At 36.5% G+C, this 18,192-nt stretch overlaps 2 protein-coding genes across 3 annotated transcripts; both read left to right on the forward strand.

The window, feature by feature from the left end:
• The first annotated feature begins 26 nt into the window (after positions 1-26).
• snrnp48 (small nuclear ribonucleoprotein 48 (U11/U12)) lies at positions 27-5,828 on the forward strand. 2 transcript variants are annotated; one of them, XM_060869806.1, is made up of 9 exons: positions 27-303; positions 1,293-1,406; positions 1,508-1,568; positions 1,672-1,752; positions 2,756-2,935; positions 3,144-3,265; positions 3,423-3,520; positions 5,062-5,208; positions 5,586-5,828. In XM_060869806.1, exons 1-9 carry the CDS (start codon positions 160-162, stop codon positions 5,644-5,646), a joined length of 1,008 nt encoding a protein of 335 aa, XP_060725789.1. In that variant the 5' UTR covers positions 27-159; the 3' UTR covers positions 5,647-5,828. The 2 variants fall into 2 exon arrangements, with proteins under 2 accessions (XP_060725789.1, XP_060725790.1); XM_060869807.1 differs by having other exon boundaries at positions 5,065-5,208.
• A 2,847-nt stretch (positions 5,829-8,675) lies between these two features.
• On the forward strand, positions 8,676-17,545 carry zgc:113232 (uncharacterized protein LOC541546 homolog). Its single transcript, XM_060869809.1, has 25 exons — positions 8,676-8,912; positions 10,378-10,468; positions 10,775-10,843; positions 11,451-11,641; positions 11,721-11,774; positions 11,893-11,946; positions 12,050-12,103; positions 12,188-12,241; positions 12,431-12,484; positions 12,844-12,897; positions 13,112-13,165; positions 13,270-13,323; positions 13,425-13,469; positions 13,798-13,851; positions 13,938-13,991; positions 14,161-14,214; positions 14,812-14,883; positions 14,993-15,028; positions 15,239-15,283; positions 15,402-15,434; positions 15,670-15,816; positions 16,137-16,313; positions 16,520-16,610; positions 16,712-16,789; positions 16,970-17,545. Exons 1-25 carry the CDS (start codon positions 8,892-8,894, stop codon positions 17,167-17,169), a joined length of 1,890 nt encoding a protein of 629 aa, XP_060725792.1. The 5' UTR covers positions 8,676-8,891; the 3' UTR covers positions 17,170-17,545.
• The last annotated feature ends 647 nt before the right edge of the window (positions 17,546-18,192 follow it).

Below are 18,192 nucleotides of genomic sequence, written 5' to 3' on the forward strand. Positions count from 1 at the left end.
TTCGTTCGTTGAATCCGAAAGAGTTCCCTATCCTCATGCCCTGGAACTGTATGAAATAACGGCTAGTTGGTGATCAGACGAGCGCCTGTAATGTAGCTACTGTTTAATACGGTTGTGTATTGCGGAACAAAGCAGGTTGTTGGTTCTGTTTATGGGAGAATGGGCGACTTTGATTCCTACAAGCCGCTGCAGGATCGGATCGAGGCTCTGCATCAACTGACTGAGTTCACCCGAAACTGTCGGACACAACTGACAGAGCTGTTCGAGGTGCTGGGATGGAGCTGGGAAAATTATTCCTCACAGGTAACAACAACAACAACAACAACCTTATTTGTGGTTCCAGAAAGACATACGCGTGATTTCTGTTTGATTGTAACGTAGCAAACGTACCAGACCGTGACCCATAAACGCTAGTAGCTTTTTAGCTGCTGCTAGCTAAGCAATGCTAGCTATGGATGCTAGGCAATGCTAGCTATGGATTATAGATATCTACACCTAGATGTCGCCTTGGCTACGGCAGTTCATTGGAACGAATGCGTCAATAGAGCCGCCATCTTGGTACAGGGGACCCCCTCCTCTTAAAGCATTAGCGTCAATGTCGGCAAAGAAATAAAATCACCATAAATCGTCATGAATGTGATTTTCTAGTTTTTTTTTGGTTCGTTCCAAAGGTCAGACATGTATTTATCATTAAGTCCAGAGAAAATTTAAGGTTTTGATATTAAGATAATCTACTTAGTCTAGTAAACTTCAAATGAACAATCACTACTTACCTTATAGCCTACTGCATGCAACACTGCTACAATGGTGTGACTATACATGTTCATTTAAACATTTAAATGGTATTGGTTTATTTAGTATCCCTGCAAAAACACGACCTTACACAGTTTCTTCTTTAGACTTCTGCAGTTGTAGAGTATGAACCTTTGCGACATGGTGTTGTCTCAACTTATGAAAGGCACAGACAATCAGTGAAATTAAGCTAAAGTGATGGTTGTCTATGCCATCTTGAGTCTCAATAATGTGATCACGAAAACCAAATATGTCTTCAGAGCCTACTTCTGCTTTAGATTTAGAATCAGATTATTTTATTTAATACCATGTCAGCAATCAAAGCTATTTTCATGGCAAAAATTCAATTACAAAAACACAAATATCATAAATACAATTAAAAGAAAAACTAATATAAACAGAGCTTCCTGGAATGCTTTACTTGCCATCTTGTTATTTATTAGCTGTTTCTTGTAAGCTTTTTGGTGTCAGCTAACAATCTGAAACTCCTTCTGTGACAGGACATAGTGGAGGTGTGCCCCTATGACCCAGGCCACACAGTGCCATGTAGGAGCATGGAGAACCACAAAACAAAGTGTCGACTCACCCAGTTAGGATACTCCAAAGAAGAACAGGTTTGGGAAGACTAACAAATACGTAGAAATGTAGATTAATGTGCTGCATGTACTAAAAATGTTCTGGTCATCACCATTTGGTGCTTTTTGTGTGTTTTTAGGCAGAGTTGTATGATACATCATTTTTCTATGAGAAGGCCAACATTCCCAGCATAAAATTGGGTGAGCCCGCTTAAAGGTGGTGACATCAAAATACCATGTCTCTTAATATTATTAAACAAAATATTTCTTGTTGAATTGAAGCCATGTATTGTGTTTGATACAGATAAACATGCCCAACATCAGGTAATCCTGCAGGCCCGGGCAAATGTCCCTCCTGTTCAGTCGACAGGAAACTACTGCAAAAGTAAGTCTCTAAACACTTTCATTGCCTTTTCCTCAACCTCAGGGCATGTTCAAAAACATCATTTGAACAAGCACTTACCCACTGAATGAAAATCTTTTTATTCTGTCATCATTTATTTCTGCTCTGTATTTTTTTCCCTAGTAACAGGGGTGAGTATTAGAGGCTGTCTACTCAAGATATTTTTCTGCTCATGCTTGATGTATCCTTTTGAAATATCCTTTATATGGTCATTTTACCATCTCTTTACATCAGAAATGATATTACTTTGTAAGGAACAATTCAGGGAATACATACAGATGCATGTTTTTCATGCACACTAAAAATCCCATCTTATTCTGACTATTGAAGATCATGTAAACAGCATAATACAAAATTTGTGTTAAATCAAATTTAAATCAAATATAATTCAGGCATCTTATCGTCAGAATTATTTTTCAAGAGAGAAAGACCATTATTCAAGACATTATTCTAAATTTCTAGACTAAATTTATTTATTAATTTATTCTTTCTTTCGAGACTAAATTTCAAAATTAAACTTATTATTTTTTTTTTAAATCTTGAGTCAATCAAATTGAACCATTAAATATATATGTGTAAACAGCTACAGTTTAGTCATAACAATTCTGGTTTTTAATATGAGGGACAACTAAATAAAGCAGAGGTCAGTCCAACTGCAAATAAAATGTTCCTGGAGGAAAAGTCAAGTAATTAAAGGTGACCGGTTGCATTACATGGAAGAGAAGGAACATTTCACCCTGTGTAAATAATTTAAGTATTGTCACTAATTATGACAACCCTAAATTAAACACTAGATGTCTGCATATACGTTTGAAACTTCAGTCCAGTGCTACAGTAGCATGAGAATCCACTGCTGTGGTGTTTTAACAAATTCTACAATCGTTATGAATATTTACTATTTAGTATTTTTCTTAAAGAAAAATTTATGATTACATCTATAGAATCCTGAACGCAGTCTGTAATATATATACTGTTTTGTGTTTAGATGATTACTCAACTGAGCCTGCAGAGGTGCCTCACAACCACAAGCGAGCAATATGTGACCTCACAGCAGCTGACCGTTTGGCCCTTTATGATCATGTGATTCAGGAGGCCATACAGCAGAGCGCAACGTCATCCAACATTGATGATCTTTATGTGGATCTTGTGTCCAAGCTTAAAAACGGTGATTGCACAACTCCTTGCAGTTGATAGTCACTAAGTTTGATGTTAAGGTTTTTTACAGGATACTGCATATAAATGTGCAATCATATATAAATGTATAAATTGTTCTTTTATAGCTTGATTTGTTGTTTGCGTTAGAAAATTTGTTTGGTTTGTTTGCTGGAGCCTGGTGTTTTAAATCTTTTCTCAATTGTTTTCTTTAAACATAGACGAGGAGAAAAGTGGCCCAAAGTCTCACCTCGAGGTCTTGGCTGAAATGAGGGACTACAGGAGACGCCGTCAGTCATACAGAGCAAAAAATGTTCACATCACCAAGAAATCTTACACAGAGGTTAGTATTGTTAGCTTGTTAGGTTAGCTTTTTCTTTCTCCTCTTGCCAAATGACCAGGCCTGTGCTGGAGAAACATCAGTGTGGTGTTTTGTTGTTATTGTTGTTGTTGTTGTTGTTTGGGGAAAGTTTATTTATGTGCGTTACTGTATCCTCAAGATCATTCGTGAAGTGATTGATGTCCACTCGGGGGAGTTGGCAAAGCTTTGGCAGGAGGAGAGAGAGGAGGAGACCAATATTTCACAACACTCTAACAGGTACTGTTGAATGATTATTCTACATTATATCAGACTAATACATAGGGGGCACAATTACCTGTTCTTTAAACCACATTAAGGCAAAGAGGAACTTTTTAGATTTTACACAAGAAAACAAACCCAAAAATATGCAGAAACAGTCAAACACCAACTAAAACCGACAGCTGATACAAATCCAAACAATAGTAGTTGTACCAGTTGTGTTATACTATAGTGATGTAAAATTCAGTTTAATTATTCAGAAGGTATTAATTAGTTTTCTGTACCAGCAGCTCTGCCAGTAGTGCTGTCGGTTATTTAAACCGCAGATTTATATTAAATGTGCTTTTTCTAATACGTTCTCATTTCTATAGTAACAGCTCATCAGGTTCTTGCATGATGCACTCTGCAAAATAATTTAAGGCTAATAATGAACAGGTTACTGTTGAAAGATATTTACAGTCACATACAGTTCTATGGTGAAGCTTTTCTTAAAGATACATGAATTTAACCCTCAGGGAGGCTCTGGTGTCTGTGCTCTGTAACTCTCAGTTGGTTTCACTACAAAGTTTTTAGAATTTAGGACTTTCCAGGGGCACATTCCAATTTCTCAGTAACCTCAGGGCTTTTTTTTCAGGGTGTTTTTTTTTTCCCTTTCTTATTATTAACTTAAAGACAGAAGTAAAAAGAGAAGCTTTTGAGGGGAAAAACTGTTTATAGTTGCTCTAATATAGTTCCTCATATTAACGTTAAACTTTAAGAAATTCCACAATATCAAATTAAACTGTAAAACATGTTCCTTATTGCATGGGAAAATTGAAACCACTGGCAAATTGCGGTTATACGAGAAAAACAATCTCAACCTCAAACTCTTCTTTGACTACTTTCCTGTAGTGGCATGTCCCTTAATGCTATATTATAAAAAAGTATGCTTTAATTGTTTAGATAAAAATTCAACTTTTTTGCTCAGTTATTTGTTTTCAGTTGTGTGGAATTTAATCCAGTTTTGCTGCCATATCCACACTATATGGCCAAAGATGTCCGCCTTTGCTATTAACTCCACTCTCCTGGGAATTTTTTGTTGGATGTTGGAGCATGGCTTTAAGGATTTGTGCTCATTCATCCACAAGATCGTTAATGTTGTCAGTCATTGTTGTTGGATGAGGAGGCCTGGGTTGCACTCCAGTTTATGCATTGTTCAGTGAGGTTGAGCTCAGGGTTCTGTTCAGGACACAGAAGTACTTCCACTTTAACCTTGTCTTCATGAAGCTTGCTATGTGCACAGCGGCATTGTCATGCTGTAGCATGATTAGTGCCCTTTCTTTCAGTGAAGGTAAATTGCCACAGCATGCTAAGATATTCTGTTAAGATATTCTGATATTTTGTTGCAGCAGTTTGGAAGAATCACACGTGTGTGTAATGCTCAGGTGTCCAAATGCTTTTGATTATACAGTGTATATTTCTGTCCTGTGAAGCATGAACATGCAATACTGCCTCTACAATATCCTGTATGTGGCACACACTGAGTTTGTTCTTGTTGTTCACTTGATTATGGGGACCAGAAGGCTGCCAGATGAAGGCCACTCTGCCTCTGTTGAGTCACGTGATGTTTACATGAGTTCCAGAGAAGAGAACGGCTCTCGCCACAAACGTCGCCAAAAGCACAGCCGTGAGCGCAGCCAGGGGAAAAGCAGTAAAAGCAGAAGGAGGTAAAATACTGAAACCTCATATTAACATTTAGGGAAAATCTGTTACTGTTGATACTGGTGAGTGTAAACTCTGCTCTGTTTGAAGGTTGGTGTTTTTTTTTTCTCTTTAGTAATAATAGATGGTGTTTTATTAAAATCCCCTCTAGGAACAAACATTGCAAATTATTATGTAACTGTTATAGTGTGTAATGTATACAGTATGGTTATATCTGTCCCTATTAAATATTGAATAAATAAATAAACTGCCTGACTACTTCCTGAACAGATTTCAGTTTATTTTTGCATTATTGGATTGTTGTTTATTTTGATTATGATTGTGTGTTGCTTCTGTTTGTTATTTTAACTTCTTTTAAGTTCTCTTCTTTCTGTGTGTTCAGGGATTCCCATTCTCCTGATGCAAGACATCACAAGAAGAAGAAGAAAAAAAATAAGTCATAACGTGTTTATTTGTGATTATGTCAAAAACGAGCATGTAAGTATTTCAGATTTGTCAAAAGAGACAGGTGTGCTGTTATGGTGTGTGATTTTATTATCAGATTACTAGCATTTGTTCATTTACTCTGTTCAGTGTGGAATTTCATTGTGTACAATTGAATTAAAGATTATGTGAATCTCAAGGATCTAGTGTTCTTTGCATGTTTTTGCATATTTATGTCTGTTTGCTGACCAGATGCTTATGCTCCCATTTTCTAGTTTATACAGTTTCCAAATGGAGCCAAACTCACAGATTAGTGTATGTATAATTAAAACGATATAGGTGTAATTAAAATGATCCTAATTAATGTATCCTGTTAACAATCTGTTTAAATTTGAGTAAGCAACATAATTTGACAAAATAAATACAAAAAACATTATAGTTGGATGAGCAGATGGAAGCACTGGTACAGTATCTCACGAAAGTGAGTAAACCCCTCACATTTCAGCAACCATTTAAGTATATCTAGAGACAATACTATAGAATGAAATTTGGATATATTTTAGAGTAGCCAATGTGCTGCTTGTATACTGTAGTAGTATAGATTTACTGTCCTCTGAAAATTACTTAACATGCAGCCATTAATGTCAAAATAGCTGGCAACAAAGGTGAGTACACCCAAAGTGATAACTGCTGTGCACAAGTCCTATTCATTATATTCATGTTTTTGTCTGCCTAACAGGACATTACAAGTTTGTGTATCTTGTATTTAAGTAATTAAAATTTGTTGCTTTGAGTACTATTTTCTCATAATGTCAACACTATGTTGAACATGGCACCTCATGGCAAAGAACACTCAGAGGATTCAAGAAATTAAAATTGTTGCTCTTCACAAAGATGGACTAGGCTATAAGAAGTTCAGTAACACCCTGAAACTGAGTTACAGTACAGTGGCCAGGATCATACAAAGGTTTTACAAGACGGGTTCCACTCAGAACAGGCCTTGCAAGGGCTGATCGGAGACGTTGAGTAATCGTGCTGTGCGTCAGATGCAGAAGTTGGCTTCAAAAAACAGATGTATGAGTGCTTCCAGCATTGCTTTTAGAGGTTGCAGAAATGGAAGGTGAGCTTGTCACTGCTCAGCCCATACGCTTCACACTTTTAACAGTTATCCTGTTACAGGGGTGTCATTTTACATCCTGTCCTATAGATGGCAACAAAGAGAGAAATGGTTTTAAGGTATCTGGCAGCGTTGATGAGAGAGTGTGGGGGAAGCATAGTGAGAGAGTTTGTTGAGATGGGGGAACATGCCTGGAATCATATGTTGTCCTGGAAGTTAACTGAACTTTGCATTTAAGTTGTTTCTCTGATATTGAAATGCACCTTTTAATGTACTCTAGCAAATCTAGAGTGTTTGAAAGTTTACAGACAAACTCACAGAGGACTCTGTTAGGGGGCTTTAAAGGCACATGAAGAAGGGAGCTGATACCTACTTCTTTCCTGGGTTCTGGGATCTTCATGGCTTGCAGGGACTTTGTCAAGACTGCAGCAAGAGAAATGGACATAGAATCAAAGTTTTTATCTGAGCGTTGCAAGAGTCCCAGTTTTGACAAAGTCCCATTCCAACCCAGGAAATTAGGTATCAGCTCCCTGCTTCATGTGCCTTTAAAGACTGTAATATGTACTGTAACATTCTGAAGCGGAACATGATGTCCTCCCTTCAGAATCTGGACCGACTGCAGTTTTCCAACATGATAATGACACCAAACACACCACCAATATGACAACTGCTTTGCTGAGAAAGCTGAAGGTGAAGGTGATTGAGTAGCCAAGTATGTCTCCAGACCTGAACCCTATTGGTCAACCTGTGGGGAATCCTGAAGCAGAAGATGGAGAAGTGTCATGTGTCTAACACCTAGCAGCTCTGTGATGCCATTATGGAGGAATCTAAGAGGATCCCAGCGACATCCTATGCACCTCTGGTGAATTCCATGCCAAGGAGGATTAAGGCAGTGGTTGACAACAATGCTGCTCACACAAATATGGACACTTTGGACACAGTTTTGACATGTTTACTTAGGGTGTACTCACTTTTGTTGCCAGTTATTTAGACAATAATGGCTGTATGTTGAGTTATTTTTGGAGGACAATAAATCTATTCTACTATACAAGCAGCACATTGGCAACTCTAAAGTATATCCAATTTTTATTTCTATAGTTTTGTCCCTTGAGAACATATAATTAAATGGTTGCTGAAATGTGAGGGGTGTACTCTCTTTTGTGAGATGCTGTACATCACTGTCAACGATGTGGCTTCAATGTTAACATTTAAAGTTCCTCAATAACATATAACAGTTATATGTTAACAGTTTTATATATATATATATATATATATATATATATATATATATATATATATATATATATATATATATATATATATAGATATAGTGTCAAATCTGAAAGCTTTTCTGATGAAGATGAAAAGAAAGAGGGGAATATAATTTCACCTGATGCACCTTTAACATGAATGTACAAGCTAGTTAAGGTAATCTCAGTGAGTGTGGTTTGTTGGGATCTATTTATTCTGTTCACATGCATGGTGATGTTTGAAAACTAAGGGTTTGATGGTTAGATGTCTATGATTTGCAGCAAATAATTTACAGCGTGATCTTAATGTTGATAGTATACTAAAACTCAACTCAAACAAACCACAAACATTAATTACTATGTTGATTTTGTTATATTGATATTATTTATATGATTAATGTTGGAAATTACTTGGTTTTACTAGTTTAAAAATTTTAAATAGGCATTTGTTTAACTTCACTTTACTAAATATAATGACAGTTAATTAGTTGCTTTTTGCAAAATACAAATGCCAAATAAATGGCAGTTGTAAGAACCAGATGTGTTCCCCTCAGCTTTATATATCACTATGCTCTCATTTTCTGCACCCATAGCCGTTCAGTGTCTTGCCTGGTTTTATGTGTGTTTGGGGAAGGTTCAGGTATTTGTCACCTAGCTGAGGAAAGGACGGATCGTGGAAGAGCCTGGTGGGGTCTCTGCAGCACTGCACCGCACTCTCAGCTCTGCAGGTCCACCATTGTGCATGAAGTTGGAGAATGCTGTGAAGAAATCAGACTTACAGGGAACGAGGCTCTGTGTTCTCACACAGCCCAAACGGTAAGCCTGTGCTGGGGAGAGAGGCTGGTTTCAGTGGGAATTACACACCAGATTGAATCCAGAGCAGGAAGGCCCACTGGCAATGGGAGGCTCCATGGTGAAGGTGAGCAGTAAACTCTTCATATTCATACAACTGTAAAATTGCTGATTGTTACAGTGATGAATAATTCAAGTTCAGATTAGTTACTTTGTGAATTATTTTGAGATATAAATTTTATAGATATTATGATCAACATTTAATGATGGGTTTGTTTTTATGGTCTTCTGCTAATGGTTTATGCTAATTTGTGAACATTTGATTTGATACAACTCTGGATATGACTAAAATATACAAATGTCAAGGTTCTGAAATGCTGTTTTGGGTTTTTACTTGAAGTAGAAGTTGAATGTTCAAAGAGGAACATTTTGTTAAGGGTTTGTCATAAAGTTTCCCGGAAGTGCTTATGGAGAATTTGTTATTCAGTTATTTTTCAAGTTTGGGTGCTTAAAGTTGAAGTGTTATGTAAAGTTTCTGTTTGGCTTCGGTGTGAGATAACTAGCAATCTATGAAAACCTGATGTAAAGGATAATATAAGGATAAGATAAATAAAAACTGACAGTTAGATTAGAGCGTTGGAGTGATCTCACTATCCTACACTACACCTCTTTGCCCCAGAGAGCCTTTGGGATAGTGAGAGCCATCCATAAGCTCTACCCATTATTTCTAACATATTATTAACTTATTCTTAATTCTGTCTTTGTAAAGGGTGCAAGGGGTTTGACGATGGCAGGAAAATACTTTTTCACTTATTTATGTCATTTTCTTTAATAGCATAATCTATAAAAAATTAACTTCATATATTGCAAAAAAAGTGGGTTTTTATTGTCATTTTTTATATACATAACTCAGATACACTACATCAGAATGAAAAAAATTCCTTTGGCCAGGACTTAAGGACTGCAAAGCCTGGCAATACATACATAACAAATACAAGGCAGGGTTGAGTGTAAACTGTGAAATAGATACACAGGACAGTAAGTGCTCCAGTCAATGCATGCTAACTAGAAAGGACACAACAGTAATAGATGGAACAATTAAATTATTATCTTAAGGAAAGGGGTTTATTTTATAAAAACAATTAAAAACTTTAGCAATACTTAACCCATCTAATGTCTGTTATCTTTCTGAAGAGTATGCATTTAACAATTGTATTTTGTCACACAGCTCTATTTTAAGTTTAATGTGTAAAAACTGAATCCACCGACAGTCTGGCATGTAAGAGCAGGTTGAGAGCTGCTGGGGTTCATTAGGTTAAGAATGTACATCCCAATGTAAGTAATCACATATAAAATAAACCACATAGTAGTAATGTTGTAAATTCAATATCTAGGTAGAGAAAGTAAAACAGATAAAGCCAGTGTAGTTCTCCATTCTCTCGAAAGCATATTGGAAGAATTGTGGGAAAGCAAAGTTGCTGTATTCAAAAGAGAATTAAAACAAAAAGTAAGAGGCAGTTTTAATATTTGTAATTCAATTTGTAAAAGTACTGATTGTCTTTTTAGTTTATGTGTTCTGTTATTGGTGTTAGGTGGGTGCTGTGTCTCTTGTGTCTCTTGTCCTCTTGGTGTGTGTGCTCCACTCCATTGCCCAGGAAGACTACTCCGGTGTTACCCATTCAGGTCAGGTTAAAAAGACTCTCAAAATTGTCTGTCAGATGTCGCTGTGGTTGAATTCTGTCAAAATTCTGTCTGCTGTAAGGCTAGCCAGATGCTCTTTTTTGCATTCATTTCAGTGGTTCAGATAGAAACAAAAGTGAAACATAGTTCAGTTCAGGAAAATCCTGAAATGTTCAGAACAGTATGTAAACAGGGCAGGGTATTTCTATGCAAAAAAAAAAAAAAACATTTTAAGACAATGACATAAATGTGACATAAAAGTGATTATATAACTTCAAAATTTGTCATAAAGCATTTTTTATTAATTAGGTGAAGACCATATATACGAAGGCTCTATATTAAATGGGTATGAAGAAGAGTCTGGAGACCTACAGCATGGTATGCTCACTTCATCTGAAGTAACATTTGCAATACTGGCATTTTAACACAAGTATATTTTAAGGTGGAGCAATATTTTGCCCTTTGAATATTATATGTAAATACTGCAATTTACAAATAGTGCAAATACTATTTGCTAAACCTCCTGTCTCCAAGTAGCTTTTAATAGATGGGACTAATTCAGTTTTAAGCTTATCATGAGTTTATAACAATTGAACAAGGAGAACATACACAGGCAGCTTCACCACATTCAGTATATAAAGATTTAAATGACATTTGGAAGCCACCTTTTCCCCACACATTTATATGAATTTATAACCTACTCTTTGTTGCTTATTATATCATTCTTCATGATGTACACTTCTGATAGGACATATATACACCTACTCAGCTTTCAGAAGAAAAAAAACCTTTAATGTTTTTGTTAAGTGATATTAAAACTAAGTCAGCAGCCGCTATCAGTCATAACACTCTCCTTTAGAGTCAAGCAGTGAATCACTGATTCATTTTAATACATTTCAAGTGAACTATCATCCAGAGTCTACACACAGCTATGAAGATGACCAGACTGTGTCAGCATATGACCCCTACAATCCTTCTTCCTTAGGCGTCACCATGATCACGGAGGAGACCTACCCATATGCCAGCACCACAGACGCATATGATTATGCCAAAGAGGTGACCACTCTGACCACTCAGGTCCCGTATGGTGAGAAAGCTGTGCTGGGGGAGGAGGGACCCACTGAGTGTGACTGTGAACCAGGGGAACCTGGGTTTGCTGGATTTCCTGGTTCCAAGGTACATCGAGAGTCATTTGGCAGTATTTCGGTCAACTATGCTGTTGTTTTGATAATTTTGCTCATCTCTTTGTAATAAGGGTTCTGTAGGGCCACAAGGAAAACAGGGATTCCCTGGTGCTCAAGGCAGGGAGGTATGAGCTTTAGAGTGTGTTAAGTAATCAAACTCTAAACATTATACCTTTGGATATTAGTGTTTCTAGCATGTTTCAATACATTTTTTTAAAAATATTTTCTTTGTCATGTGGTCAGGGTTATAAAGGAACCAAAGGGGTTAGAGGACGAGGAGGAGATCCAGGCCCTGAAGTAAGCTCAGATCATCTCCTAAAGTCATATTCATATCAAGATTCTTTGGACAACGTGCTTTCATGCTCATAGAATCTCTTCCTTGCCTTCTCTAACTCTTTAGGGTGATCCTGGACCTGATGGAGAGGATGGTGGATCTGGTTTTTCTGGTGCAATGGTGAGTGGAAAAATGGATTTAACTGATACTTCATGACTCTATCTTGGATTGTCGCTTGAGGATGTTTTAATTCATGTTCTATAGGGTATACCTGGGCTTCCTGGAGACCCAGGTGAGAGGGGACAGCTTGGATTAAAGGTATATTATGCTTCTTATTTTTTGGATTATGAGTAGGTTAATAATTAGGTTTAAAAGTAAATAGTTAGTATACAAAGCAAATTAATATTGTGTTATGTACTGGTGGCATTACAGTGTAATTACTTGTTTATGCATGATTGCTTGTAATGCTATAAGCAATTTTCAATGCTATGGGTATATGTTTTGAAGGGTGATATTGGGATGGAAGGTCCTCGTGGAGGAGTTGGGTTTCCAGGAGAGATTGTGAGTAAACTGACTTTTGCTTGCCTAAGAATGCTTAGAAAGTCTAATAGAGAATGTGTGTAAACACACTTTGTTTATTCCTCTAATAATATTGCCCAAGACTTATTAGCATGAGCCTGGCATTGGGTTTTTTTGTTTCCTTACTTCACATATTAAAAAAAAAAAACAGTACTGCACCACTAGCATTGTCTAGGTTTCCACTGTTCAAGCAAGAATGATGGTCTTATTTTTAAGAAAAGAAAACGCTACATCCTGAACAAAAAACATGACTGAAATCTTGGCTGAAAACAAACGCTCTCATATATTGGACTTATTTATTTGTTTGTTTGTTTGTTTGCTTGTTTGTTTGTTTGTTTCAGGGACCAGTTGGTCCAATTGGCAGACCAGGAACTGTGGGAAGTAAAGGTATTAAGGTAAATCAGTATTAGATTAAAGGTGGGGTCGCCGTTGTTTGAGAAATGCTTCAGAAAACTGTGTTGGGCCGCCAAACAAAACAAAAACAAAAAACTTTAAATACATTCTTTTTTAATATATAAAGATTATGTTAGGATGATGCTATGGTTAACACGACATCATTGTGACAAATTGTAAACCACATTATGATAAACTGTTTTTAACTGTTTTTAGGGCTCAGCTGGAAAACAGGGGAAGCAGGGACCTCAGGGACGACAGGGCCCAAAGGTAAACTCACATAGGCACAGTTTTATACAAAATTACAGTACATGGTTTGCTTCTTTCAAACTTTATTATTTAAAATAAATAACATTTGTCTCTTTTTCTCACAGGGTCAGACTGGAGCACCTGGTTTTCCTGGGGATGTTGGAGAACAGGGTTACATTGTGAGATTCATGTCTTTTGTTGTAATCTCTATACCATTAAAGTGCACCTAAATACAACTTATTTCTAAAATGACACATACTGTGTTATGTGTATTTTTCAGGGTTATCCTGGTATACCAGGAGACTTTGGAGTGCCAGGGCCAAAGGTAAGTCTCAGTCACTTTAATGAAGAGCTTCTGTCAAGATTGCCTAATTATTTGATCTACAAACTACTACTTTATCTGGAATTTATGATGGTTTAAAATACATTCAATGGTAATATGCATATATCTGAGTATCTCAAATTTAGAACTGAATATGTGCTTGGTTTTAGTTTTCAATCTTTCAGCTTTTAACTTAACTTTCACTAATCACACTTATTTTCACATCAGACATATTAAATTGAAGTTATTAATCTGAATAAATGTTTCATTATTTGTTATTTCATAATCAATTTACATTAATTAAGGAAGAATACCTTTTCTTCCTCATCAGGGTGATGAAGGAACTAGTGGGTTGCCAGGAAGTGATGGAGATCCTGGAGAGGATGTAAGCTTCAGCTTGCTGCATCTGAGAATTTTATTATTCAACACTTAATATATAGAGCGTAGCTGTTATAATTTCATTTTCCACAGGGTCCATTAGGAGTTCCAGGAATTGAAGGGCCACCGGGGCCAATTGGACCAAAGGTAAAATTCAAAAGGAACATTTTTAAATGCTACATGTAAAATTGAACTCTGATTATTGTGAGCTGTTGTAAACAGATATCTGAACCTGTGCTCAAGCCAAAGATTTTGTTTAATATGAGACCTTGAACAGAAATGATTCATTTCTTCTTCATTCCCCTTCTTCTTTGAGGGTTTTAAAGGGGAAATTGGACAGAGAGGACAGCCTGGGAGAGTGGGGGCTGGGGTAGGTGATTCATGCTGTATTCAAAAAACTAAAATAATGTTATTGAATCTGTCATTTTCCTAATATTTTTTTATGTGCCAGTATTTGCCTAAAATCTTTCATTTTCATGAGAATAATCTGACAACAATAGTCCAATAAGAAATAGAAAGAAGACGTTTTTAGTCATATTAGTCAGCGCTGGAAAATAAGCCTTCGGTGTCACATGTTAGTCATGCATGACATTTGTGTCGCAATATAGAAGACACCAGGCATTCTTGGTACTTTCCCTTGAGACAGTAGAAGTAGAAGTGTTACTGAAAGTGAAACTGCTGGTAGTCTCTGTATTTATACACTTTCAGATCTTTGCCCTTTTTGCTTTGTGTGTGACTAATGGTCAAATTAAGGTGCTTTTTTTAATAAGTCTTTCTAGAATATTTTATGTAAATGCATGACAATACATTAGGATGAAGTGTGATTTTGTACAACCTGATTTGTTTTTTATCAATTATTACATAAATTAGATAATAGGTATTATTATATAATATATGACTTTTACAGTGGTTACATTCTAATCTCATAAAATGTGGGTTTCTTTTTTTAAACTCTGATTTGCCTCAGGGCCCACAAGGGGAAAGAGGTGATTCAGGGATTCCAGGAAAACCAGGTCCAAAAGGCATGAATGGTCCAACTGTAAGGATGTTGCCCAACTTGTCCTAAAGAAATAACCAATCAAATCCATCCAAATAACTTGATCAAGGTTTATTATATTAAGTTAACTGTTAGAGTCTCTGCTTTGTAGGGTGCCAAAGGAGAAACTGGAGCAGATGGCGTTAAGGTAACTTAATAATTTGCACTGACCCATATTGGAATACATGTTCAGTGTGTGCAGTCATGAATTTTAAGTTTACTGGCTATCTAATAAATATCCACTTCCCCTTCTCTGATTATCATCATGAGACATTTTAAAAGGATATTAATATCATATATCAAATAACATTGTTGCCATGTCATTAATCTTCACCTACATAATGTTTTTGTCTGATAGGGTGAAGTAGGAAGAAAAGGCGTGAAAGGGGTTAAGGGAGAAAAGGTGAACAAGATGACATTTAGTTTTATCTATTTCATTTTGCGTCATTTCTCTTCTTGTTTCCATAATACATAGGAGGTTTTTTTTAACCAGTACTTCCTTTCTCAATATTTCCATATAGGGAAGTTTAGGCTCCCGTGGTGACAAGGGGCAGGTTTGTTGTTTAAGCACTGTATATTTTGGTTTATTCACATTTTATGATTTTTATCTAAATGTGAGCGCACCTATAGCCCATTTTTACATGAGAAAAGTTCATTAGGTTGTTCTGAACATTAGCCGCTTCCTGTTAAAGCCTACACAAATTACACTACACACAGTCTTAGGATGATTATTAGTACAATTTCCTGTTTTTATGAGTCATATTAGTTAAATATAGTGCATTTGTGCAGCAAGGACAGAAAGGCTATATCGGGCCTGTTGGGCCTGCTGGTCGGGTGGGACCTCCAGGTGTCCCCGGCTCCAGGGGTGATGCTGGTCCTGCTGGGGACTTGGGTGTGAAAGGACCCAGTGGACCAAAAGGAAACCCAGGTCAACCTGTATGTACCACAAATTTACTTCATCTGTTTTTATCTGTGAACTGCTTCATTTTATAAAAGTATGTCAAATTTCTTACCTTAAAAACAAATTAGATTAAATCCAACAAAATGCATCTAATGATTTAAGAAGAAAATATAAAATTAATCTGACCTTTTCACCCAAACCATCTACTATCTCACAAGCTGGATAAACAATACCTAAACAGTAATTCAATTCTGTTTTCTATTTTATTTCAGGCTCTTATAACAATAGCAGCTCTACATAATTATGTATGCAACACTGAATAGTTGCAAGTTATGTTGTGTTTTGCACATTGCAGGGTCCTAGTCTGACAGATGAGCAAGTTCTTCAGCTGTGTCGAGGTGTGGTCACTGCCCAAATCTCTCAGTATGCCTCCTCTATTCGAGCTAAGTGTTCACAAGGCTGTCCTATCAACAACCGTACCCTAATTGGACCACCTGGACCCCAAGGGCCTTCTGGTAATCCAGGCAAAGCTGTGAGTCCCTAAAAAAAGTGTCCATTATTATGAAGGACATGGCCATTCTGTGTGTATTAGAAAGCATATGAGTAAAAGAGATTTGCTTTAGAGTAGGTATATAAAGTTGTGAGTTATTGTGTGTGTGTGTGTGTGTGTGTGTGTGTGTGTGTGTGTGTGTGTGTGTGTGTGTGTGTGTGTGTGTGTGTGTTTGTGTGTGTGTTCAGGGAAAATCTGGCAAGGTTGGAGCTAAAGGAGCCAGAGGGCCTAGAGGTGTAACAGGTGTAGAAGGACAGAAGGGAGCACAGGGTGACCAAGGTACAGCATACTAAAGAATAATCATCAATGCAATGACTGGTTGGGAATAAAATAACTGCTTAGCTCTAAATTATTCTTCAAATCTCTGAAATCTCTTAAAGGAACAAAGGGTCAAAAAGGACAGCAAGGTGCCCCTGGCCAAGGACTTCCTGGGCAAGATGGTCACCAAGGCCTCAGAGGTAAAATGTACCTTAATGCTGTTTTACACTAAAGCACTTTTACATTTAAGTATCTACAGTATATAGACCATTTCTCATGTTTTCCACAGCATATCAATCTAGACAAGACACCATTGACTCTAAAAAAGAAGGCACACGTTAAGCTCATCTCAAAAAACTTCACTCATTTCTCACATATAGGTCTACCAGGTCATCCAGGAGTGGCTAGTAATGGACTTGAGGGACCTCCAGGGCCTCGTGGGTTCCCAGGTCCTGTGGGTCAGCCAGGTATGGCTGGTAGTCCAGGTGTACCAGGAGTGTGTGAGGCACGGGACTGTAGCATTCATGCACCTGTTGTGCGCAAGGAGCAAGGACTAGTAAAGGGCCCCTCTGGGTTTTAAGCACAAACAAAGGACTTTTAGCATTTTGTCTGCTCCACAAGAGAAACGTAAACAAGCAGTGGTCAAGAGCACATTATGAAAAACAGGAGAGAAAAAGCTGAGCCAAACCTCCCTGGGAATTTGATCATTTTCATTTTAACAATCTGACTATGTGTTTACTTCTAAAGGAAAGACACATGACAATAAATGAAGTTAAGTGTATAAACTCCGAATAGTCAAAATGCCTTGTGCCTTATTAAGTGGAGGATAAATCTGATGATGTTTTCGGTGTCAGAGATGCTGTGGTTCCACTAAAAATAAAGAAGACATGTAAATAATATTTTAATACATCTTATGTACATGTACTGTTTTACTAAATATCTTTGTTCAAGATAAATGTGTGACTTTTTCAAAATGTAGTCTCAACTTATGTATTATCTATGTGAATGTGAGAAATAAGAAGACTTAAAGATCCTCATCAACACAACAAAACTAAGGTAAGATTTACTTTTTCATATAAATTTTTTGTTAAATATTTCACTTTGTATCATTAGAATGAGTTTTTTTTATATTTTAAAAGGCTGTATTGAAATTTTAATAAACATTCTGTATACAAATGTCTAGTTATAAAAAGGCAATAAAATAATTAAAAAAATAATGAAAACACAAACAAGATATTACTTAAACACAAACATAGCTTTTTTCTTAAATATTTATTTATTTATTTTATAGCAGTTTATCTATATTATATAAGAACATTTTTATTATAATAAAAATAAATAATATATATATATATATAATAGTCAGCTATTAAACATGATTTGGTTCAGTGTTTTTGATTGTACAATGATGAGATTTGCAGTACTGGATGGAAAATACTACAAATATTAACAGCAGGAGCATGGCACTGGCACAGATACCTGATGAAGAGACACAAGAGCAGATATGTTAGTTGTTTATGTATACTGTACTGTTATAAGTCACATTTCCACAATGGAAATACTTTTCTATCAGTTATATGTTTTATTGTACATTACCATATCG

This window comes from Tachysurus vachellii, chromosome 5 (assembly GCF_030014155.1).
Source record: "Tachysurus vachellii isolate PV-2020 chromosome 5, HZAU_Pvac_v1, whole genome shotgun sequence".
In the NCBI taxonomy this organism is placed as follows: Eukaryota; Metazoa; Chordata; class Actinopteri; order Siluriformes; family Bagridae; genus Tachysurus; species Tachysurus vachellii.